A 26,973-nucleotide genomic window follows, 5' to 3' on the forward strand; every position below is an offset into this window, starting at 1 on the left:
ACCAGCACGCCCAGACCCCTGAGTGCCTCTTATGTATTAAATATAGAATTGTATCTTAATTTTCATAGCAACATAGGTATTACAGGTATATTCTCCATCCTACACCTGAAAACTAGAAGCATTTCCAATAGTACAACTAGCCCAAAGTTGTACAACTGTGCATTAAAAAACAAAAGTCAGTCACATTCCATTGCCTCTTGTACTTTATTCTAGGCAGTGGGGAAAAATATGTGGCATCTATATTAAAGCTAGTATAATAGAAGGCATGCAAAAAAAACCAAGACTTGTAAAATGTGGGAAGTATTTTAGTGGAAATTTAAAAGCTACAGGAGACTTTATGCTTTGTTATGTGAGAGGGAGGAAGAGGAGGGAAATCAAAGAACACTCCCTAAGGAAGGTGATGCTGAACTGGGGTACAATGATAGGGAGAAGTTTAACAAGTAGGAATGGAAGGAAAGAAAGTACAGGCAAAGAGGACATTACATGCAGTGACATGGGAGGCAGGGATAGCATTGCACCCTCTGGGAATGGCAAAACTCTTTCATCAGGGCTCAAGCTTACTGTGCATAAAAGTAGAGGAGGAGGCTGGAAGGGTAGATGGAAGACCTGCTTTTCTGGAGAACAACTGAACACTTGTAACTAGGGAAGGCATTTGCTAAGAAAAATACTGTGGCAGAAATAGGAAGAATGGAGGGAATAAGCTGAAAATGGAAGCTAGGAGTCTATGTAAAGATTATTCAAAAAAATTTTAAAAAGGACTGAGTATGAAAGTTATGGAGAGAGAAAAAGGATATGTATACATTGGAGCCAGAAATGATATGACCCTGTTTGTAGTTTTCATCTGTTAGCTTTTGTCAAATCAAAACCTTTCAAGCCATTTAAAAAATGTTACCTGTTCTTATTTTAACCAGATATTGAGTAACTTGGATATATGTTTCAGTTTGGCTGATACATTTAAAGGTTTGCAGGACATTTAAAAATTTTAAAATACACCATTTATTAGAATAGAGAAGAAATTATATATATACCTATTATTAAGGAATTCGCTGAGCAATGCAGTAACTAGGACTTATAAATGTAAAATTAACATGCCAAAACTGTAATAAATACAATAAAACCTGAGCAAATTATGCTTACTGTATTATAAGCATCCTGAAACTGACAGTATTGTTGTATTTGTTTTTTATTTTTATATGCAGATATCCAAATCTCTCTATACATAAAATTATGGATGTTCTGCATGTGTGTGCACGTATATATATATATATATATATATATATATATATATATATGCACATGGACTGTTCTCTACACATGTACAACCAGAGATATCCTAAGAATGAGAACCTCACACAGTCTTTAAAATGGTCTTAGAATTCATTCATACCTTTATGTGACAGGACTATAGATGCAATCATCTGCAGTGAGATGTATTTTCTTTCCCCTACTCTGAAATACATGGTGTTTCAACCAGGGAATCACTTCTTGATTACAGTCGACTTCTATGCATGTGATCTTTCTATCTTAAAATCACCAGGTGACTCTTTGTTCTGAGACTGGTTGACACAAACACTTAAGTATCAAGCAGAGTCTGCTTCATTGACAATATCACCCTTGTCCCCAGGAGCCTTGTTATCCTCCTTCTTCAACTGTATCTCATTAGTCAGCGCCATTGTTTTTGATCCTTCTTTGTGAATCCAGCAGGCCAAATTTATATGGAGACACTAAATTGCCCATGCAGTTGGGCAGCTTTAGAGCAAAGACAGGAGCTTTTCCATATCTAATTTGGTCTGTATTTCTCAGCCAGAGTTTCATATCAGCTGTAGAAGGATCTTGCATGTGCATACGTACCTGCACATGTATTTTGTCTAGTATGCCTATTAAATCATACGTTATTTCATTCCTTTAACCAGAATTTTAGCATGTCAGTGCTATACTTAGGGAAGTATGTGGTTTGATTTCAAGAGCTCTGGGAATATCTCATTGTAAAAATTTATCTCTTCCTGAAAATTATATACCGTTATCATTTGAATGTGTTTGTGTGTGTATGCCTATTTCATCTATAATTGTCTGATAACAATGAAAGTGGGTCTGGAAAGATTGATACCCTCTTTTCTTCAAGAGATTCATGGCACAGCAGTTAACGTTGTTGATGGGCATTAACTTAGGTCTGGGTTAGAAAGGCAGAGGTTCCTTCAGGAAAGGGAGAAGTCCAGCTTTTAATTATTCATCCCTGCATTTTAGCTGCTAGATCAGAATTGTTCCATCAAGATAACTTTTAAAATTATTTTAAATATTGAGTATTAAGAATGAAAGAAAATAGTAATGACAATTATAAAGCTATTTAGCATGTCAGGATAGCATTCACTAATGTAGTTTGATTTCAGGAGCTCTGGGAATATCTCATTATAAAAATTATCTCCTCCTAAAAATTATATAATAAATTAAATGCTATTCTTAGAAAATACATGAGTACATATACATACACACATTTCATTTTATCATTGTATTATAAAAATAAAAGTGGTGCTAAAAAACATTTTACTGTGTAGTTCCTCAGGGACAAAAAGTGTTCTAAGTATTCACAATCTTCCAAACAGCTCTGTGAAGCAGACTATTATTACCCCCAATACACAGGTGGGAAAATTGTGGTTTGTAAAGGCTAAAGAGTTTCAATGGTCCCCGGGCTGCTTCTTGCAGAAAGATGCACAGTCTATGAGTGGGTGGGCAGTGAGTGAGAATAGTCTTTTCTTGCACTAAATACATCGACATGCTCACTTAAATACTGCTCATCCACAGCAAAAAGTATCACCAACAAGCAATTCTAAAGTATGCATAAAAACTCTCCATTTGGAGTGTTTTAAATTTAGTCTCAATTGCATATTCATTTCTAACTTCCAACTTCATTTCTGTGTGCTCAGAGTTTCTGGTTTTTTAAAATTCACATATTTTTATTTCCCTTTCAAAGTTTAATTAAAAGATCTTTAGAGCACTTTTCACTGTCTTCATTTGCTCAGAATTTAGCAGGCTGTGTGCTTACTGAAATATTAATCTAACATATAAAAAGGAAGAGTCAAAACCTGATTTATGTTTTTATTTACCAGTACATTTCTAATGAAAATGATTTTATGAAGTAGTATCAATGGAAGAAACTGTATCGTTTTCTTCAGGTAATAACTGTAAAGTTCATGATTCCCATTTAAAAATTAGGTAACATTTTAATGCTCTGATTCTAATGTAGAGTATGTTATTATGTGAGAGCTTTATACAAATGAAGCTTTTTACAAAATAAACAGAATTACATTCTAAATCCTGCATATTAAAGAATTGTGTTCTTGTTCAAGAAAACTGACAACAATAAAATAATATGCTAACATACAAAAAGGAGTTGTTATGAATGCAAGCCCTTTAAAGGAGAGGCTGTCTTACTGTTTTTAGACCAACTGAGAAAAGAACTGTTATAAATGGTGTTCAGAAATTTAAATTTCACTCTTAAACTTATTTGACTTTCACCCCAATACCACAGGTTATCCAGGGTCCTCAGTACAGTTATGTTCACATTTTACATGAAAAGAACAAAGCAAAACATGTTAAATGAGTTGTTTTAGCTGGCATGTTGTACCAGTGATTAAGATTCTTGGCAAGTAGAGTTACTATTAATGTGTTTGGTTTTCATATTAGAAGAAGAAAAACTTAGACTATTGGAAGGATAAAACCCAAATTTTCCCTTGCCTCCTATTCCTAGGAGGTTTCTTATTTAAAAAAGAAAATCCGTTGGAGGTTTCTTATATTAAAAAAAAAAAATCCCTATACTTCTCCCACCCAAGTCTTATAGAATTTTCATTTTATTTAAAGAGGTGTTAAATCCTCCAATTAATAGACATGATATTAGATCCTGATGTCTTCTATTCCCCTTGTATTATTCTTATTGTCTTTAATAATAAAGTGGATTTTTTTCTGGGCTCCTCCTGTGTGCGCCACAGTTTGTAGATTTCATTAAAACAGAACAGCTGTGTTCTGGGCATTGGCCAGGTGCTCAATCTACAGGAAACCAAAGAATAGGGAGCAAAGCCAGAAATCTCAGTAATACAGGGGTTAGAGAATTGACAAGGACAAGAGCCTTTTAATATTTGTCCCAAATTAACTGTAGGAATAAGGCTTATCTCCTCATCAAGGTCCCCATGTGCCTTGGAGCCTTCTGTTCTGCCGTCCACAGTGGGAGGTAGATTCCCGTGCCTGAGACATGATTAGAGAGATTAGATTTGTTATTCCCATCTCCCCGTGCCTTATTAATCTTTCATTTACACTGGGATTAGATGAGATTCCATTAGCTAAATCCACTGAAAAAACTCATTCATTTTAATATTTATGCACACTGTCTAGTCCTTAAAGTGGATTCTTTTTGTCTGTGCACTTAATTGGATCAGTGAGTTTCTTCTCATTAACATTTTTTTCTTTTTAGAGATTAGGATTGATGAATAAAATTAGTCACATCTGGCTCAGCTATCTGTTAAAGGCTACACTTTTAATGATTGTCTTATTTGCTAGAGTAGGAAATGGACATTTGCTATACAGATCAAAGAAATAAGTTTAGATTAGATTATACACTTTCAGTGAGTGTTGGATCTAAAACACAAAACCCTGAACACCTCTAATATTCTGTGATTGTCCAAAAATAAAAGTGATGGAGGGGGAGTGACATTTACTAGCACAAAAACTAATTTTGAAATCCTACTTGATTGTTCAGGTAAAAAGATACTATCATAGAGTATTAGGAAGTAAAATGAAAATTTTTCTGACCCAAAGGGTGCCAAAGAATAGCCTGAAATAGATAGTTTAATATTATGAAATAAATTATTTGAAAAGTATATCAACTTTCACTTTTAAGTTTTACTGTGGCTTTTTAATGCTTTTCATTGGTAATAATGCTTTTTTTAAAAAAACATGAATCAATTGTCTTGTGTTCAGTTGTACTCAAGCATAGTTTCTTAATCTGAGCTCTATTGATTATTTTAGGCTGGATAATTCTTTATTGTGGGGTCTATTTTGTACATTGAATTTGTCTAGAGCATCTTCGACCTCTACCACTGGGTGCAAATTGCAACCCACTAGTCATGACCGTGGAAAATGTCTCTTGTCCTTGTCACATTTGTCTTGGTGATGAATATCACTTTCAGTTGATAACAATTGTGTCACTGTGGAATAGGCAATACCACTTTTCAGATTTTAAATTTTAGATAATCTAAGCCGTATGTAAAATCAAAGCCAAAAAACAAACAGTCCATGAACAGTAGGAATTTGAAACCAAAAAACACACTTGTTTGAGCAGGTGTCCATAAGTTTTCACTGTGTGACTTTTGCATAACCTTTCTATGGTTTATTGTTTCTTCTGAAAAGAAAGGTAATACTAGTATCACTCTCAAAATGCCACTGTAAAAGTTAAATGGGATACTGTATAAAAGTGGTTAGCATTTATTGGCATTCAAAAAGTGCCTATAAATATGGCTCTTTGTTATAATGGTAGTAATTTGAATAATATATACCAATTTATATGTCAATGAAATGCTGTATGGAAATATATAGTAAGCATTACTGCCATTTCTCTTGCTTTGCTTATTTTGCTGCATCATATTTAGCATTGTTAGGCAGAAATCATTTTTGGAATCTAGTTCCTTAAAAACCAGCTATAAAGAATAACTATTTTTTTTTTGCTATAAAGAACCTCTACTCAAAGACTTACTGAAGTTATATGCTATGTTTTAAGTAAATCTTAATAAATATCTATTTCTCTTTTTTCTGTCATGTATCTATTTCATTTGTGATCTGTGGTTAAGGGTATAGGGTTTGTTGCACAAAATTAGTAAATTTCTGGAGATCCAATGTACAGCATGGTGAGGACGGTTAGCAATACTGTATTGTGTGTATGTCATTTTCTAAGAAGAAAGATTTAAAATGAAATGCACAACACAAACACAAAATGCTACAATGGTAACTTTGTAGAGTTAATGGATAAGTAGATTAACCTGACTGTGGTAATCATTTCACAATATGCACATATATCAAAACATTGTTTTACATTTTAATAGATACTTTTCACAAATCAATGATATCTCAGTAAAAAGTGTTAAAAATAGAAAGGTGTATTTGACAGTATGCATAATATTGAGGTTTTTCAAGCAGTCATATAGAACCTGCAATGCATGGTGAGGCCTTGTACCTGAATAAGTCTACAGAAAACATTCAAGTTTAATACAAATTTAATTAAAACTTAAAAAGATACAATAATGCATCATTTCATTGTTTGAAGTTTTCAGGAGGAAATGAAATTCAGAGCTTGTAAATGATTCAGTATCCTCTGTCATAAACAAGACATGGATAGAAGAGTCACGTATTTGTAGAAGAATTAACAGCAAGTGTAAGGTGCTTCTTTTGTGCTGTTACAAATTGGATTTTTTTTTTTCTTTGCCTGGAGAAGCCAGACTTAACAACAGACTACTCTTAAAGAGAGAATTGCTGAACACCAAGGCCATGTTTTTGAAAACTAACTATAAAAAGAATAGAGATGTATGCTTGGCATTTTGAATCAGTTATCAGTGAATTCCTGTTATGCCATTCAGAATAGAGGCCCTAAAGTCAAGGTCTATTCTTCATATATTCACTGCTTTTAGCAGTCTTGGCCTTGGACATCTATGAAAGATTTAATTATCGCAAAATATAATTTTGTAGCAGATAAAGATCTTCATTTTATTAAAGTTGACAGAAAATGAGGACTAATTTTACTCTAAAGTAGTGATAATATCCTTAGTTGTGTGCTTAGTAATTATTAGTAGATTCAAATTTGTATCAGCATTGGTCAGTCTTCTATATTAAAAAAGTGTACTCATATACATTCAGTACATGCAAGAAATTGGAAGTTTGTGTAAATGTAAAACATTACTATTTAGGGTGGGAAGGAAAAAGAGGCAGTTCTGAATAAAATATATACAATATATGACTAAGAATATAAATTATAATATACTTTTAAATAATGCTAAACAATTAGAGAAAAACAGTCAGAAATATAATGGATAAAGTATATATGTCCAAATACAAGATGTTTTATTGGTAGTCAAAAAATATTTGAAGTTGTTTTAAAAAGATCATTTATTTTGGCTACTGATTTGTATTGATGTTTCTGCAGCGAAAGTCCTTTGAATTTTGCTCTGGGTATTCAAATAAAGATTGTGGCTTATAGAATAGTAATTGCACTCTCAAATCTTTACACTATGCACTGATAAATGAAACCTTTGTAAATAATCTGTTGAACATTAAGTCAGAGTTCTGTAAATATTTTTTGAGTATGCAGTCTTTATGTTACTGGATAATACAGTTTCATAATTCAGAGTAATATTTGCTGAAAATAAGTAATTTTCTGGGGGAATTTGGTTTTGTTCAGTTTTTCCATCATGGAAGAAATATGTATCGTACATTTTATTTTAAGAGTTATAGTGTCAGGAAAATAAAGATTAAAAATACTTGCTGAAGAGAAAGGCCATATCTGCCTTGTATTTTGATTTCGGGTTTTTGACAATCAAATAAAGACTGTGGCTAATAGGATGATGATTACACCCAGAAGTCTTTATAATCATACACCGACAAATAGAAGCGTCTGTATCTTTACACCCAGCTTCACACTCAGTGTCACCAAGTTTGCAGCTTGCTGGTGCAATAGGTGCATATGTGTGTGTGTGTGTGTGTGTGTGTGTGTGTGTGTGTGTGTGTGTATATATTCTTTCACTTTAAGTAAACTTTAAAATTAATTCCTGGTCTGTACATAAAAACTGGGAATTTTAAAACATTGACATGATGATAAAAATATTTCAGAGCTTGGTGTTTTTACTCAGTACACAACAGTATATGATTTCCCAATACTTATTAGTTGTTAAGATGCCAATGAAAATTAAGAAAAATTTAGCATCTTTGAAACAAATAAAACTTTATTAAAAAATAATTAGATGTCAATTGTTGCTTGACGTGAATTAAAGAGTCATGGAAATTGAAGAGATAGAATAGATTGGAGATTAATGAAGTGTAACTGGATCATAAATAAACATCATTATTTGTTCAGTAGAATATTACTTTAAAAGTCATGAATGTTTAAAGGAAAGTACAATGTCCCTCTTTTTTCAGTTGATGTTTTGTATATAAGTGTAAATATTCATGAATGGCGAGTATCAGTCCAGTTTATCTGTGTGACTAAATTTTCATATATCTGGCCACTTAGTGTTCATTGGATCATGCTTTTGAATATGAATTCTCCACTATCGCAAATGTACTGTGGATCTGACCCAGATCATGAATATTCACACACACGCAACTGATCTTTCTGAAAGTAATCGCATCCATAAAGATGAAGATCTTGTTCCTTCTCATTACCGGGTTGCCCAGCCCAGAACAGCTTTACAATCCTTTTATTTTTGCTTTCCTTTTTTTTTTTTTAGTAGATGATACAAAGTTTAAAATGATGCTTTGAATCTTTCTTGTTGGAAGTTCTTTTTTTCTTTTAACTTTGTAGAAGCTTGTGCACAATTTAGCTATGATTGTATTTGCTTGGTTTGTTTGCTGTGGTCACAGAAAAGAAGAAGGTAGAGCAGTATCTCCAGTTTTTACCTAGCACATTTCTGCTGGTTTGCCTTGATGGGAGATGCTCACATGCACTGTACTCATGTGCTGATATGCTGGAAGCATGATGTATATTTTGCACATAAAGAAAAAATGCATGAAGTTATCTATACCTGTTGTGTACAGGAATACTATATTGAGTGCCAATTACTCTTTTAATGTGTTAGATGTATAATGCTCTGAATATGGAAGCCCATACTAATAACTGTGTACTATTTTACCTCACGTTACATTCCATGTTATAATGGTTCCTCTTTCATGGTGTGAATGACATATATTTGGAAAACCTAGTCAAGATCAGTCAGTAGTTATAAACACATATCAAAGTCAATCACCTGGCTTCTATTAACACATACTCTAGTTATTGATTGAATAACTAGGAAAACAAAACTGAAGTCAAAGCTATTGATCATAAAGATAATGATAAAGTATCAACTAGTTCCTGTTTTCTAACACTGATATTGTCAGGCATCTGAGTAACTTTTTCAACTATATTTTTGTTGTGAAAACACAATTCATAAGCTGAGGTCAATGACAAACTTTTATTTATTTAACTCTAGTTAAATTTATGTTAGTATACCACAGAGAATGATCAGTAGTTGAGGGCTGTCATCTTTAAGCTCCATACTAAGGTGTCTGTGGGCTTCCTTAGAACTGTCTCAGAGGATAAGCTGGGATATCACTCAACCGTCCTTCTGTTTTATGTCTCAGGATGGCTCATGGTCGTTTGCAACTGGAAGTGATTTTGCCCCCAGGACAAAATCTGGAGACATAGTCTGAAGCCATCTTTGTTTATCACACGTGGTGGACTAGTATTGCTATCTAGTCCTGAGCAATTAGAAATGTTACTAAATCCTACAATGCATAGTTTAGCAAAGAATTGCTCAGTCCAAAATGTCAATAGGCTACCACCACGTAAGATTTGGCTTGAAGAAATAATTCTATGTCTAAAAGTTTTCAAAAACGATGAAATTAGAATGTTTTTCTAGATATAGAGCAATGAAAATGTGTAATATTATTTTGTAAATAAATGAAGTTAGATTCAATTTTTAAATTATAAGATTTTAATGAATTGATTTTTTTTCTCTTTTGTTAGCGACAATAGTGTTAAATGAACTCAACTGGACAAGTGCCTTAGATGAAGTTTTCAAAAAAAACCGAGATGAAGACCCTACATTGCTGTGGCAGGTGTTTGGCAGTGCCACTGGCCTGGCCCGGTATTATCCAGGTGAGTGCTTGGATTATTGTTTATTGATAATTCAGTAATTATTATCAGAAAAAAATTTAAGTGGAAGCTTCATTGTTTGTTGTGAACTTTGAATCTCCTCCAATTTTAACAATTGTTTTATTGAAAACACTTTAAATGAAATGTCTATTGATATTTTTAACTTCTCCACCATTTGAACAAACTGATAAACACATAATGCATTTTCTTTCTCAAAGGCATGACCTGAATTATCAGATACATGCTAGGCAATTTGACTTTCAGTGGCCACAATATGCCTTTAAATGAGAATTCTTTTTTGATACTTGGGTTTTCTAAATATGTTAAACTGATTTAATTAAAAAGCAAAATGTCACAGAAATAAAAAGCAGTGAAATAAAGGCTAATATCTAGCTTTGTATCATATAGCAACAAATAAAATATCTTGGCTTCATCAGAATGAATAGTACTCTAATTGGGTAAAAACTTTGTAACTTCTGTGTGGTTGCAAATGCCAGATGGTAACATCAGTAATTATTTTTTGCAGAAATCCTGTGCAGTAGGAAAGGCCAAGTTTGTATTAAATATTGAGAAAATAATAAAACACTAATTGTAATATTTGCCATCAGAAAAAAATGATCACATAGGTTGTTATCTGAATAGTGGAATTTTTCCCTTATAGAAATAATTTTCATTATAATGGAACATTTCTAAAACTCTTGTCATTTTGTTAAAACGTTAAGTAATATGTATCAGGAGATACAAAATTTTAGTATATAAGGTAATAAAAAAATGCAATACTCTTCGTGGACATAATAAACTGGACATAGCAAGCCTTAAAATTACATCTGCCCTTATAAAATATTTTCAAGTACAATTTTGAGATATAGAATTTAGATACCTGATATTCTATCCAGTAATATACAAATATAAGAATACATTTATTGGTAACTAATAGCACTATGTAGATTTCAATCTTTAAAAATACTACTTTAGTACAAAAATTCCACATATAAAAAGTTAAGGGAAAGGAGGAACAGGATAAGTGAGAGAAAATTAGCATAATAATGAGAAATTGAGTCCAGGACCATAGAGAAATGATGATGCAGAGACAGGCAAAGAAGTGTTTTAAGAAAGAAACAGGGTGAGGAGAGGAAGAGAAGTGTGCATATGAAAGAGAAATAAGGTAAGACACCCAAAAAACTAGATAGGATTTGTTGCCCTCGATGCAGAGAAATTAATGCAGATACTTTAAAGCCACAGAGGCCAATGGGAGAAGGGGACCAGGAACTAGACAAAAGGTTAGTTCAAGAAGAATTAATTTAGAAGGTAACACGCATGTACAGGAAAGCAATGCAAGTCAACTCCCTGTATAGCTATCCTTATCTCAACTAGCAAAATCCCTTGGTCCTTCCTATTATTGCTTATACTCTCTCTTCAACAAAATTAGAGAAAAGGGCAAAATAGTTTCTGCCTGGTAGCGAGGGGGTGGTGGGGAGAGGGAGAGAGAGAGGGTGGAGGGGTAAGGGAGGGGACATGGGGGGTGGGGAAGGGGTAGAAATGACCCAAACATTGTATGCACATATGAATAAAAGAAAACAAAAATAATAAAACAACAATGGTTACCAAAAAAAAGAGAGAGGGAAATAAGATGGGGATCCAGAGGTGGAAGACTTTTCAGTGATGCTTATTTTTATAAATAGCAGTTTACTTTTTAACTCATAAATCATGTTCTATAATTCTTTTAAATATTAAGTGAGAGATTATAACTTTAATTTTTTTCAACCATAACCCGATATTTTCAAATGTATTGCCATTTTTTCACTTCATCATGGAAAAGATCTACAGATGCTTAATTCAGCTGAATACATATGGTCCTCTCAGAACATGGAAGCAAGCTTGTGCCCAACCATAAGACCTCATTTTGAGTAAAGGATGTGGCAGATAAACTGACTCACCAGAAGACTGTCAGGCTGAATTCACTCACCTGTTTAGGAAGCTCTTTAAATTGGTCCTCTTGACTGCAGAGAATATATTTCATGCAATTTCTGTTTTTGTGATTCTGTTGCTATGCTGGTATTTACTATAGTAATGATGTAAATAGAACCAAGTGTTCTTAGTAAAGTCATTAAGACATGTTATCATTTCAAAAACGGAAAATATGTTTTTGTTTATGCTAAGGCACATTTTCAACATTTAACATTTTAAACAAGTCTAAAAGTTTTTAGATGAAGTAATTTAAAAAAAATTCTCAATAGACCATCTTACCTCTCTAATTTTCCCATTTTGATGCAAACTAAACTAACATAGAGGAACTCATCCTTGTTTCCTTTCTATTAAATCAAAGATTAAAAAGTCTTTAAATGCCACGTATTAATGAACAGAAACAGAATACTAAACATGCTATTTTACTTAATTGGATTTTCGCATATCAGATTTAGCCTTCTTGTGAGGATCTCATTTCTAGCATGGAGACCTCATGTGAGTCTCTTGAACTTTCTGCATCCTACTCATCAAATCTGAAAAGAGAGGAACACTAATAATTCATTAGTTTCACCTCTGAGTGTGATTGTGATCAGTAAGATAGCATGATGAAAGTTGTTTGAAAGTACAAAACAGAAGGTATTTCTGCAACAGTATATATCAACTAGAATAACTCATCTACATTTTGCATTCACTTGATCTAAGACAATGAAGAACACACATGAGGTTACAGTCAGTTGACCAGGAAGCTGAACTAGAAACATGGAAGGAGATATAAACATGGCTAAGAAATAATACTAGGCATTGATGCCACATGGTAGGGTTGGCTTATAACCTTACTTAGGTCATTTCTATGTAAGGTTGCCAGAAAAAAATAAAGCATGTCTAGTTAAATTGGAATCTCAGATAAACAATGAAGAAGTATTTAGTATAAATTTATCTTGTGCAATACTTGGGATGAATGTTTGCTTCTAAAGAGGTATTTGTTTTGTATTAAAATTCAGATTTAAATGGTTGTCCTGTATTTCTTTTTGAGTATCTGCCAACACTCTCTCAAGTTCTCTGTGTCTACATTTTTAACATGGGAATGTAACCTTCCCATTACTATACAAAATTGTGGTTTTGATCAAGCATTCATCCAAATGTAGGCTTTAATCTTTTTCTTTCCCTAATTCTGTAAACTACCTATTTTTATTTTATTTTCCCAAGAAAATTCATGCCACAGAATTGCTAAAAATAAAATGTTTTGAGGAAACTAGAATTCTCTGATTCACAACAGAGTCTAAAAAATATTCTAGTTTATTGTTAAGAGGCTGCTTTTATGTGTTGGAACCAGATGGCCAGAATAAAAATCTCACCTCCAACACCTCTTGAGTGATGACTTTTAGAAAGCCTCCCTGACCTCAGCTGATTTAACAAGAAGGATTACCATGGTTAAATTATAGAATTGTTAAGAAAATAAACAGAACTAAATATATTTCTAACATTCTCCAGATGTATGGGAAAGTCAGGGAGGGTTGGCCACCCACATGATTTTCATTAATCAGGTTATTTAAAATAGAAGGAAATACTGCCTTTCAATAAGGAAGTCTCTAGGGCTGACATGATATAAAGGCACTTTGATAGTTAGTGGAAATTTGAATTTCCTATCCTTCAGTCCTGAGTTCTTTCCTTTTATGCTCTTAATTGATTTGTATGAATTAACTTTAAAGCTATTAAAAGTGCCTTCATAGCTGTCAACTGTCTGAATTCTTAGGTATTGTATTGTAAGAAACTATAGGTACAGATTATCCCACCCATTAGTTTCTCCTGAAATTGTAAGAATTACTGTAGTAATTAGAATTGTTAATTAGAGGAGGGAAGGGGGGGAGGGGGGGAGGGGAGCAGGGTGGAGAAATGACCCAAACAATGTATGCACATGTGAATAAATAAACAAAAAAAAATTAAAAATAAAATAAATATGTCCTCAAAAAAAAAGAATTGTTAATTAGGAATCAGTGGCTCCTTGGAATGCCAATGTAAGCAGCACTTACTCTTTTTAGATAATTAATTGTATTCATAATCACAAAGAAAAAAAAGCAAAACTATTTTCTATGATATTTACTGTTTTATTAATCATTTTTCTTCCTCTACCCTAACCATTTGTTCATTGCAAAACCATGGATTTCAAAAAGAGACCTAGTATATGTTACAATAATGTTAACTAGATGTCTGGAGACATTTCCTTGTATCTATCTGCTAGAATTCTGCTGGAATAAAATGCAGTAGAACCTGTGTACAAATATATGGAGTGATACTTGTTTTCTATATGGGTAGCCAATTCTTAAATTGTGTAACTCTTTGTAAAATATAAGTTAAGAATGTTTTAAATGGCAAGTGGCAAATAGCTTATAACAAAAAATTCCACAGAATACTTTTTAGTTTAATCATTAAAGAGTCATTTGGTAGATGGAATAATAGTAGAGCCTCAACATTTATGGAATTTCTAAAAATAGTGTTATTAATGATACATTCTCTTAAAAAATGCCTGATTTTTTATTTGGATATTTGTGAATGAACACATGCTTCAACTATAAATACATTTAGCACCTTATCTGTATAAACATCTTTGAATTGAAGTAATTACTACTTTTTATGCAAATTCTTATTAAAATCCAATGTGTCTGTTAGAACTGTTTTTACTTACCAGTTATAGAAAATCCCAAATTATGATTGTAACATTATGGAAGTTGACTTTTTACTCAAGTGAACCAGTGATGCATAGACTGGGACTGATAGGGACGCTTCCCAGAAAGGAGACCACAATCCATTTCATTTCTCTGTCATCTTCTGAGTAAGGCTTCTGCCTCAAGGCTCAGCCATTGTTATTTGTACTCTTTCTTAAAGGACAAAGAACTGCCTCTTCCTTTTCTAAGGGAATAACCAAAGTCACACAAAAGCATTTCTTATGTGACATTGGGTAGAATTTAGTGTGTCCATGGTCACAGTTTCCTTTAATGTGACAATGGATCCAGTTAAAAAGCAGAGAGGAGAGGAGATATTGGAGAGAATGAGCATCTCTGCCTTGGGTACTGTGTATCGCTCTGTGTTTTACAAAATGTTGCTTCTATGTCCCTGAAAATTTTATTCTAAGTGTCGAAAGTTACACATCTTCAAATTTATATTGCATTACAGATTGTTAAATGACTAGGTGCCAAATAATTTAGACAAACTGCAGTGATAGACTTCTTATGAAAGTAGTGAAAAAGAAAAGGCAATTATGGAATAGAGTCATGGGAGTATTTTATGAACCATGGATTAAAAAATTAAGTCACTGAAGAAAATAAGTCAAAACCCTTCTGGAGAGAAGGTATAATGTAAAAAGACAACGAGTTGAGCCAGTAGACGCTATTGAGCCATTGTTTGTTCTGGAACAAGAGAAACTTATGTCAAAAAGCCTTTTTTTTTGAAACAGGGTCTCACCAAGTAGCCCCAAGTGGCCTCAAACTTGAGATTCTCCTCCCTCAGCCTTGTTAGTAATGGAGTTAGAGGCTTCATGGAGATATTTGACCATGAGGTATTGGCCAGAAAATAGGATGGGATTATAAAGATGTGAACAATGGACAAAATAGGATTAAAAAAGAAGAATCCTTGAATAGAAAAGATTAGTACACCAGAGACTTCAGAAAAACAATTAGTGTAACTTGGTTATAATTTTTATTTGGACTGGATAATCAGAATGTTGGGGCTATTTGCTGAAATTAAATATCAGCAGCATTTTTATTTGGGGAGTAAAGTGGTGAGTTCAATTTAGAACAGTAACATTTGGAGTTGGTTGTGTTGGCAGGAAAGTACAAATAACTCTATTTACACCCAAGCCCTGGTTTATAGTCTGAATTATGTGTATTGCTTTGTTGCATTGTGTGGGGAATATTTTATTTTGAAGTTCTTAAATAATCTGTGATACAGTAGCCTCAATTTTATTGCCTTGTATAACTTCCTTTCCTATTTGAAGCTGTCTTAATTTTCACATGTGCTTAGATTACAATCAACTATGGATCCTGTCATAGTTAAATTGACTAAATGATTTCCCTCACTGTTCACAGGTTAGGGTAGTTAGATAGTAATATGAACATTAGGAGATACTTGTAATTCCACTGGGGATAATAACCCTGTGAATAAATATCAGTATTGCTAAAAACTATATCTGGTTTAATTTCTAAAATAGCTCTCACTCTGTTCCTTTTCTTTCCATACTTTATGTTACTTCTTTTCAGATGCATACAGTCATCTTGTATGTGCAATTCACTTTATATTCAGTAGGTTTGATTAAGACAACTTTTTAAAAATTTAGATGTGTCATGCACTTACTTGGGCACACTAAAATGTAATCTTCTTAAAGAAATATATTTGCATCATCATCTAAGAAGATTTATTAACTTATTAAATAGGAAACATGTTTATGTACAATCTCAATTATAGAAATATTTAATCATTATCATCCAGTTGGGATTTATTGCTTCTAAAAATGGGGACCTGTTCCACTGCCGAGTATACATTCTTCTCTAACTCGCACATATCTAACATTATTTGCCAAATAAATCCTTCCCGTCACATCATGAAACTTACTGTGCTCGTGCTTATTTCTAAGTCACCTAATGACTACCGATGAGCCATCTAAATGATTAAATGTTTGCGTACCATTTACTTTGCTGAATATTCCATTTCACCACACAACTTGTCCTTGTTGAAAATATCCATCTATGTTATGTGAAAATGTTTTCTGTGGTCATCTGGCAACTGTAGAATTGCCAACAAACCACATAAAAGGGAGAAGTATGATGATTAATCCTTAGCCATAGTACTATATATCTGTGTATCCATTCCTGTCACTTGCTTATCTGTAAAAAGTAAGATAAACCTTCTTGAAATATTACATTGGAAATCCCGATGTTACTCTTCAGCCAACTGCATACTGACATTATCTGAACATACTGAACATTGAGTCTTATTACTCAAAAACAAAATTAAAATTCAGAATTATTTAAGTCAATATAGTGAAGTCTAGACAAAGGAAGAAAGATAAGGCAAAACTATTTCTGAAGAAACTGAGAAATCCAGAAGATTCAAATATTAGTAAGAATTTTCTCTGCAGTAGCTCACAGGATGCAACAAAAAAAAAGTCTAAACATATTAAAATGCAATATCAAAAGAGATCTAATAAAATTATTATAAAGCTATCTGGAGTACAATTAGATTATTAGCTCTCTGGTAAAACTATACAAGCTCACATTGTGGACCTAATGACATCTGACTCCCTGACTCTGCCCTATATACCATCAAGATTCTATCTCAATCTTTATAGCTACAGTTTTGCCTCTCACTACACAGTTCAACCTTCACTGCCCAGTGTAGCCTGTTTAACCTTTCACTTCATTTTTCCCTATCCTTTCTTTTCATAACTCTGTGTGCCTTGTTCTTAAAGCCCATCTCTAGTCATGTGTACCTTATCAGTGATTCAAAATGGAATGTAGCCATCATCTTCCACATGAAGACACCACCTTTCATAGGGAGGCTTTGCCAAGAGCTATCTTATTCATTTTGTTCTCTTGGAGAATTTTGCTATGATCTGTATACTACAACAGCTATCTAATTTTATCTTCTTTCTGAAATTATTTCGGTTATACCCTTTTTCAAACAATTGCAATGTGTGCAGCTGCAGGTGGAGATAACTCATCCCATATTTAGGTTCTCTATAATACCTAACATAGTCTTGCTTATAGTGGATAATAGCTATTTATTAATCAAGCTGGATACATAAGTCAAGATCATAGTCAGTAGAGTTGAAATGAAGTGTCAGAGTAAAGTTTTACGCAATTCAATTCCTCTGACAAACCAAGTATCTTTGCATACTTTTTTCCCAACATATAAAAAACATCTCCTCCCTATATATGGTGCAAAATCCCAACAGATTAGTACATACAGCTCAAAGTTCAGGCCCTCTGGAGCATGTGCAACTTTCTCCATCATGCAATTTGACTTTTCCTAACTTCCCTTCTTACCATGCTGCATAAGTCTGATTATCTTATCTATTTTTTCAATGTCTACCTGCATTGTATAATATATAATGCATGCATCTTTTGGATAACTACAATTAAAAACTCCCCTTTGGAAACAGAGTAAGATATACAGAGCCCAAATTCTGCTTTAGGAGTCAAACAATTAAGATTGTTTCTGCAGACTAGGTTTATAGTTTCTTTAGTAATATAAGCAACATAAATAACAATGCCTAGTTGACTTCTAGTTATTTTCTTTTAGTGAATTTCTCTGAAAGCAATGCTAGTCCTAAATTTTATCTTAAAGGAATTGTTAAATCTGACATTTTTATGTCTGAACTAGTTTCTGAATTTAGGCCATTCTCACATCCCTCATCTCACAGGTAGCTTACTTAATGATATTACCTAGTAAGGAAAACTTGATGTTGTAATAAATAGTGGCTATTACTGATTTTTTAATTGTCCATCTCTATCTGTGTATGTTACTTACTTTTGGTTGTTGTGACAAAATACCTCGGAAAACAACTTAAGAGAGGAAAGATTTATTCTGCCTCATGGTTTCAGTCCATGGTCACTTGGCTCCCTTGCTCTTGACCCATATGTGGTAAGGCAGAACATTATGGCAGGGAACATGGGTGGTGTAAAGTGGCTGACTTCCTGGTGGACAGAAGGCAGAGAGACACAGGGACCTAGTTCTTTCAGTTAGGCGTCACCTCTGAAAGTTTCCACAGTTTTGCAATTAATTCATTGATTAGGTCAGAGCCTTTATGGGGCAATTACCTTTTAATGATTGGATCTACCAGCTGAGGACAAGCTGGAGAAAACTTTCAACACAAGAGCCTTCTACAGTGACAATTCATGTCCAACCATAACACTGTGGCAGAGGTTGCCAGCTGCATACAACATTCTGTCCTCTCATTTCATTGTGAAATTCCTTTTGGAAATGACTTCTTGACCACGGACCACATTTGTCAAACCTCTGTTCTGTCTGTGTAGGACCAGACAGTATCAGGGGATACTGATCTCATTAGTGATCAGTATCCCCTTTAATGATGGCTTTCAGAAGTAAGATGCCCACATCGTCAGCTGTTTCTGTTCCTGTTGGCAATAATGGCGCCGATAGGTTTCAGTTCTTACTGCACCCTTAAGCTTCTGTTTTCCAGGGTCACAGTTCTGCCTCAAGTCTAGCTTGAACCCTCCTTCTGCCCCAACCTCCAATCAGCATGAACCATAAGATCCTAACCAATCAGATCATGCTGAGTCCCACTGAGGGGTATTTAAGCCCCTGCCCCTCTCTCCCTCTCTCTCTTGGCTCTCTCTGCTCTCTTCCTCTCCCACCCAGCAATAAAGAATCTCTTGGCCAGATCACTCTTCTCCACGTGGTCACTTTGGGGCCTTATATTTCCTTACAGTTCCTCTTTTCTGCCATCCTAAAATCCTGTGGGAAAACTAAAGGTACATCTAAAATGAGTATAACATTTCACTTTTTCTAGGGATTTGAAAGCTCTGATTCTTTTCAAGACATGTAGTTTGACTGTGAATGATAACAAAACTTGATTTTTCCAGGGAACTGCAGTATGTAGTTATTATCCCTTCCACTATTTGATCTGCCATAGTTTTGAGCTTATATAAATAATGTTCCACTTAAATACCACATTGTGATTTTACTTGTTAATTACTAATATTACAGAAGAAATTATATTGTTTAATTTTACTATACTATAAGTATCTTAATTTAGCCCAATCATAGCTTTTACTAAAAAGTAAATATCTAAGAAAAGTTATTTTTGATTATTAATATTTTAACATATAACCCACCTAAGATTTATAAATGATATTAAAATTTAATGTGTTAGCTCATAATTTAAATTATAGACTTTTAATTTTTTCTATATTTAAAGAAAGATATAATTTTTATAGAGTATAGTAATTCATGTTGATTAATTTCATTTGGCAATTATACTAGTGAAAACAAATCCTAGATGAATGTGCTCTCTGTAAAGAATTAGGAAATCTAATTTTCAAATATCTTTCAGATTCCAGTTTCACTAAATCATTTATCAAAGTCATTGCAGACCAGTTTCAATTTATGGTTGCTGCTATAGTATTAGCAGGGGTAGTCAATCTCACATCTCTCACCTCCTTCTTACATTAGTATCAATCTTGGTCTAAACAGTGAAGTGAAAAAAACAAAACAAAACACATAGTATTTTCAACCAAGGAAAATACTATTGTTTCAATGGTGAATTATTAACTGTAACAGGGACTGGCAAATGAGTAATTGGCAAGAATCACAGATACATCTGAATAATATGTGAACACCAGATATGATATTAAGTGATCTAATATGTAGTAACCACCTCTAAGAGATAGAGATAGGACATGGTCATGGCCCCCCAAGGCAAAGAAGTCACTGTGGTGCCACTTTGGTGGGATTGGCTGGAAATTCAACCTCTGGGATTCCAAGTGTCATACTGCAAGCTCTTCAAAATGCTTAGGGCTACTGCTGGCTATTAGGAGCCTGGGGAAGTCATCCAATCTGCAGAATCACAAGGAAACTGAGGCAACTAACGTAGCAGGAGCTGAGTTCCAAATAACATGTACAATGCAGGAGATAGACACCAGTGGAGCTGCACATGTTGAAAGCACATGTGAGCTAACAAACCAGAACCAAGAAGCAAAGAGTCTTTTCTTATTCAGCATCTTGCATCATCTTCTGACAAAACTTGAAATTGTGCCAGCTGTTAAAAGTATTTTAAGGTCACAGATCCATTTTCAGAGAGTGAACGAAAGGGTGCATTTGGAGTTAAGAGGCAATTAAACAAAAAGCAAGCATTGCATAGAATAAAATTAGAATAATTTAGAAAATTATTTATTATTAAAAAATTAATTTGGGGAGTTAGATACTATAGAGTAATGGTTAAAAATGAAATAATATGTCTACCAGCATATTTGTTGCTTAATTCTAGTGCTACAAAAGAAAAAAATGATATTTTATTTCTCTGGGACTCAGTGTCTGCAAATTGAATGAATTAAGAAAAAAAAAAGTAAATTTGCCATACCAGTTAGGTTGACTATGTCAGTAATTGGATCTGGGGGAGTGCTATATTTAGACTTACTGTTTCATGTAAATGTCATTAGTCATTTAACGTGAATAAATCATTTTATAATATTGCCACTAATAGGAAAGAAATTTCACAGTCAAGGAGGGACTTAGTTGTATATATTTTTGACATAACTTAATTGGTCAAATTATCCTAGTTGGCTAATAAACATGACTCTCAGTAAATGTTCTTCATAGTTTCCATAGCTCCTCAATAAAGAAAATGGTAAAATAGATTGTGGTGCATAAGTCATGTGAATTTTCTCAAGAGTCTTATGCTAAATATGTTCAAGGGAAGGAACTTCTTCAGCATAAAATTATCATCCAGTTCATCAGAATTTATTTTTCTCCACTTGGTCTAAGCTGTACATGGGAGTAAAGTTTTGTAGGGCAATTTAATTAAAATAAGTGGAGATTTAATTAGAATAGTATAAATTAATTGCATTTTAAAACCAATGCAATTAAACTAAGAGTTTTTTTTTTTCTGACTACTGCAAAATGATAAAGGCCATGAAACTAACACATTGTATTTGGATTATTTCATGTCATTCAAATAAATTTGAGGAAAAACCATTTTTATACAGTTATTTTAATTATAGTTTAACCTTTTATTATAATCTCAATATTGATTGGCCATTATGAAATATATATATATGAATATGAAAATTTAAAATTATGCCATTTTAAGAATAACAATCTAAGAATAACAGTCTTATATAGATCAAGATAGTATCACATTGAATAGAAATATAAGGATTAAATAATTGAAAGCATGATTTCCATTAATGACACATAAATTTTCTGCCAAGGTAGATTTTCTGTTCAAAACGAAAAAAGAAAATGTGTGCCATTGTAAAACATGGCAGAACATACCAGTGAACGCCTGTAAGACCCCTATGTCTGAAGGTTAATTCTGGAATGATGTGAAAAAGAGAATTGACTTGTGTTAATTTTTTTGTACTGCTGTTGTTTTCTGCTTTAAAAAATGGAAAATATTGAGGCATAAAGATGGTGTGTCTTATTTGAACGTTTGTGTAGATAAGTAGAATTTTGTGTCTATGCCATTTTGTAGCTTTTTTTTTTAAACTCTACATTATTTTTGTACTTTAGATTATTTTTGTAGCACATATCTAATATCTTGGTTTATTTTTTTCTTAGCTTCTCCATGGGTTGATAATAGTAGAACTCCAAACAAGATTGACCTCTATGATGTTCGCAGAAGACCATGGTATGAATTTGTAGCTCTCCTTAAAGAAGAGATAGACAAAAGGAAGCTATATTCTTTGGTTAAATTGTTGGAGGGGGTAATCATTCTGTTATTAGGATGAACATTATCTCTTTATCAAAAGTATTGTGGTACTTTAAAAAATAAATTATAATTAAAGGTAAATGAAAGTGATGAGTTCAAGTGGGGAATGATGAAAAGTAGTGCTGAAATGATTAATCAAATTTATTTCAGATTGACTACAGTAAATTTTATATTCAATTTCAGCTCCAAATCTCTTTTAGCTGCCTGGAATTTTTGTTGATGGGCTCCCAGTTCGGAGTATAACTTTAATAGAGAGATGACACAGAGTAGGAGATAGTTTGCCTCTGGTGATGAGCTAATGAGATTTGCCCCAAGGTAAGAGCTGCCCCTAGTTACACTCAGATAGCTCAGGTTTTATTTTCCAAAAACAAGTTGTATTTGTCCCTCACTATTAAAGCAACTCATTCTCCTAATACAAAACTCAAAAAATATACTGATAATCCATAATTGAATTCACCAGAAACAAATATCAATTTCAGAGGGTTTTTTTACTATTAATTGTTTTGAGTTTTAAACAATATACTTAATATGTGAATATATCTTTTTTAGTAACATAGTACTTTCTGCCCTGCTCTGTTTCTTATCACTACCTTTGAGTATATGTTCATAAGAAGAGAAACTAAACATCATTTAAAAAGAAGACTATCTGGTAACTTATTTAAGAAGAAATTCCCTACTATTGGTTAGATTATTTCTAACTTTCTGCTAAGTTTCAGACAAATTCTAAGCAGCTTAATGTTTGCCTCCCAGGACTTGTACTGAAGGCTTTCAAATGTCCTAAGTGTAACAGCAAATTACACAAACACCAATTATTTATAATAGTGACTGATACACATATTGTTCTTGACAGTATTTCAACAGTGTGTCCCTCTGGAGCCATAGGTTATGGGATGGAAGCACCAGACCAATTTATCACATAGAATTCAGGAATTGGTCATTTGGGAGGAAGCTCAGGAGAGAGGGGCCAGCTATTAGAAGCAGACAGTACCCTATCCTACCCTTCCCAATTCTCAATAGACACATGCCAGGGCCAGTAGTGTTAAGACACTAGGCATGAACTTGGTTTGTCTTCCACACAAATACACCTGTAGCTCTGCTACTGTACCTTCTTCCAGAGAAACAAGTCCAATGCAGGTTATAAACTTTTAACTGCCTTCTCAACACAGGAATCCTGAGTAGAGAGCAACTGTACACAGGCTGTTGAAAACAAATTGATCGGTTATCCAGCAGAGATCTGAGAAGCTAGATTGAGAGTGATAGAAAAGAGGCCTCAGAGAGAAGTGGAAAGTTGAGTTCAGGTGCAGGAACTATCAGAGAAAGCAGGTCTTCAGTTCCCTGTCAGTCTATAGCCAGGCAGGCAGTATGAGCTTTTTGGGTTGATCAAATCATTTGCATAAAACTCTAGAGTCTCATTAAAATGCAGAGGTTCTGATTCTGTAGGGGTGTGTTTGAATTTGGGAAATAACTATTTGAACTGATTCTCTGGGTGATTCTTAGAAAATAAAGTTTTGAGAGCTACCACTTGAAATTCTTGGTAACAACGTTATTTATTGCATGTTTTTTTAGTTACCTTATAGATAGCTTTTTTCTTATCTCAGAGATCTATAAATATAAATACAACAAATATTAATGTTTTCTATATTGCAAGATAAAAAATATTTCTGTGGTATTTTTTTCAGGTATATCCAAGGAGCTGCATCTCCTAAAGACATGCTTATTCTGGTTGATGTGTGAGTAGTTAAATATTACCTATTTCTATCCTGAGAATATGAAAGTATTTATAGACAGTAATGTGTTGGGAAGAATTGTATGACAAATTGAAAAAAAAAAAATAAAGAATCATTATGGTACTTTTATATCCAGACAGAAAAGCCATCTGAAGAGATAAGAAACCCAGCAAAGAACAACATCGTTTATGTCTGGGTCTGACTGGAAAATTATGGCGTGGTTCTAAAGTCTGAGGATTTAGAAAAGCTTTTATTTGCTTCCAATGTTTTCATTAGACTTTGAACAATATCAAAGTGCAGAATTGGCAAAAGTAAGCAGTTCGTGCTACAAAAAATAATAAAAATATAGAACAATTTCGTTGCCAATTAATCATGAATGATTCTATTAGTTTACACAAAGTAGGTAAATATTAAATATATCTAATGTTAGTACTGACGCTTTTTCAAGGGACATGTTGATCTATAAGAAAAATTTCCAGCAGTTTCTGTATTGGCTGTTTTGCCACATTGCTTCTAGTTAAGCAATCTGTGAGTGTCAGTGTGTCTGTGATACAGTAGTTGTAGCTAGTTGCCTAGAGATGAGACTTACAAATAAGGGAGGTTATGGAAGATCACAGAATGTGTACAGACAAGAAAATTAAAGACTAAGTTCTAGAAGCTATCTGCTTTAGAGTACAGAACAAGGCATTTTGTCACAAATCTATTATTATGGTTGTTATGCAACTTTTATAATTATTGTTTTAATCAAGTCAAACAGTAGGCTCCCTGAGATGGCAGCTGTGCCTATTAGCCTCTGTAGTCCTCACTTCTAGCTCCACCACTGAACTGGTATTTCAGACATATTTTCTGAATAAGTGCATATGTTGTCAGTATCCACATGTTTTCTTAATTGTCACTTGTCATGTAATTTTGATAATTTTAGTTAGAAATATGTACCGAGTGATATTGGTAGGAAAGACAGATTTCTTATACTTTCCACTACATCAAAAAAATCTTTTTGTACTGATTTTTTAAAAGACAAATTCATTATTTGAATATTACATAAATGACCAAGAATTAATACATATGCTATCTTTCCTTATGATTTTACTGATTAAATAACTGGTTAGTAATATGTGGGGACCCCCCCTTGTCTGTTCACAGGAGTGGAAGTGTTAGTGGGTTGACACTTAAACTGATTCGAACATCTGTCTCTGAAATGTTAGAAACTCTCTCAGATGATGACTTCGTGAACGTAGCTTCAGTAAGTATGAGATGACTAAATTCCCTGAATTATATCTGCAAACTCTATCTCACCCCAGCTTTAGATATTATATATTTTTATCTTAGATAGGCTGAGGTTTCTCTGATGCATTACAAGCTCTCTTACTGAGCTATCCTCTTAGTTACTGGTTCTCCTGTACTTCTATGCCAAGATCCCTTTTGCATTGCTAAGCTTTTACACCTGAGAGAAGTAATTGAAATAATGAATATGAATGAAAGCATTCTTCATGTTCTTCACTCAAAGAAACCTGGCTAAGTAATGTGATCACATTCCCTCAGTTAGGATATCTAGAAGTAGTGTCCTGGCAATACGATCAGATAGTAATTTTCTTTACCTTATAATTCTCCTTTGCACCCTGGAAGAATGTCCAGAGTGCATTGTGTTTTTACAAATATGCTTTTCTTAATAACACAAGAACCAATAAACACTTAAATGTGCTTGGAACCACCTTAGACATTCATACACATAGCTAGGAAGTACTGAACTGTGAAGTAAGTGAAATAAGTTAGTTGGTGTTACCACAAATCATTTTAACTCATAGATTTTAGGCAGAGAATTTTATGGGCATTTTCCTGATGGATATAACTTCACATTTGAAGTGATTATATCCATAGAATGTGAGTAGAGCAGGAGGAATTGTTACAGGTGACATTGTTTTGTCTTGAGCACATGAGAATGGATCTGTCTCTGAAATCACTTAGGAGGAAGAAGGTAAAGCAGTTGGTCTGTAATTGATTTTTCTCCCTTTTCTGAAGGATGTTATGGGGTGGGGAAAGAAAGGAGACCTAGTATAACTCCATATCAACAGAAGCTCCAGGTAGCTAGAACAGTATTAACTAAGAAGAAGAGAATTTATCCTTGAAGTGCTGTTGGTGATATAGTTATAGTAACTAGAACCTACTACCTATGATGCAGGATTTGCTGGAAAATGTCTTGCAGGTGATGTAATTTTCTGGGGGAATAAATTGGAGGTGTTTCATAATTTAAATAAATTCACAAGCAATCATGTAAAACTCTTGTTGAGATTTTATTTCATGTGGTCCAGAGGAATGTGTCCAACACAGAAAGAAAAGAAGTGGAGAGTCATTCATCTTCTGTGTCCAGAAATCTGCTTTCTGTGAACCTTACAAATTCTTTAATTTGTCTGTGCCCTTCATGTTATTTAGTAATGCTTGATATTGCATAAGATCTCTGATTCATGTTTGTCTGATTTTATAGTCTGATCCTATGTTGTTAATTTTCTTCTTACTTCAATAAAAGTAAAATGTAAGGCTTCCAATCAAATAAAATGTTTGGAAAAGATTTACATAAGTGTGATTTGTACATAAGTATATTAATTATAAAGCCATTGGAATCAATGCTAATGAAATACTATCTTTGGAATAGCAAAAGAGAAAGGCTCAGACACATTACATTTAGTGCAAATTTGCAAATCGAGGGAAATTTTATTCAAAACCAGAAGATATTAAATATTGCTAATGTCTCTGTCTGGCTTCTTCTAGAGGCTGAATCTCAGCTAGGGGTTCAAGTGTAACAGTTTATTTTGGAGGTGATCACAGGTGATATTACTAGTTAAAGGAGTGAGGAGTGATGCAGGAGGAAAGGAGGAAGCCAATTAAAAATCTTAGTTTAATGTAAGAAACTTAATACATTTGAGAAATTTTGAAAGCTGTGCAGAATATTCATT

At 33.5% G+C, this 26,973-nt stretch overlaps 1 protein-coding gene across 6 annotated transcripts in view; it reads left to right on the forward strand.

Moving 5' to 3' along the window:
* Positions 1-26,973, forward strand: part of Cacna2d1 (calcium voltage-gated channel auxiliary subunit alpha2delta 1) — a 437,884-nt gene that overhangs the window by 311,906 nt on the left and 99,005 nt on the right. For all 6 annotated transcript variants that reach the window (XM_074064875.1, XM_020156667.2, XM_020156666.2 and 3 more), the window contains 4 exons: positions 9,758-9,889; positions 22,145-22,214; positions 23,975-24,025; positions 25,166-25,265. In XM_074064875.1, the coding sequence (XP_073920976.1) occupies positions 9,758-9,889; positions 22,145-22,214; positions 23,975-24,025; positions 25,166-25,265 (353 nt within the window). The remainder of the gene's footprint in view (positions 1-9,757; positions 9,890-22,144; positions 22,215-23,974; positions 24,026-25,165; positions 25,266-26,973) is intronic.

Source organism: Castor canadensis, chromosome 2 (assembly GCF_047511655.1).
Source record: "Castor canadensis chromosome 2, mCasCan1.hap1v2, whole genome shotgun sequence".
In the NCBI taxonomy this organism is placed as follows: domain Eukaryota; kingdom Metazoa; phylum Chordata; class Mammalia; order Rodentia; family Castoridae; genus Castor; species Castor canadensis.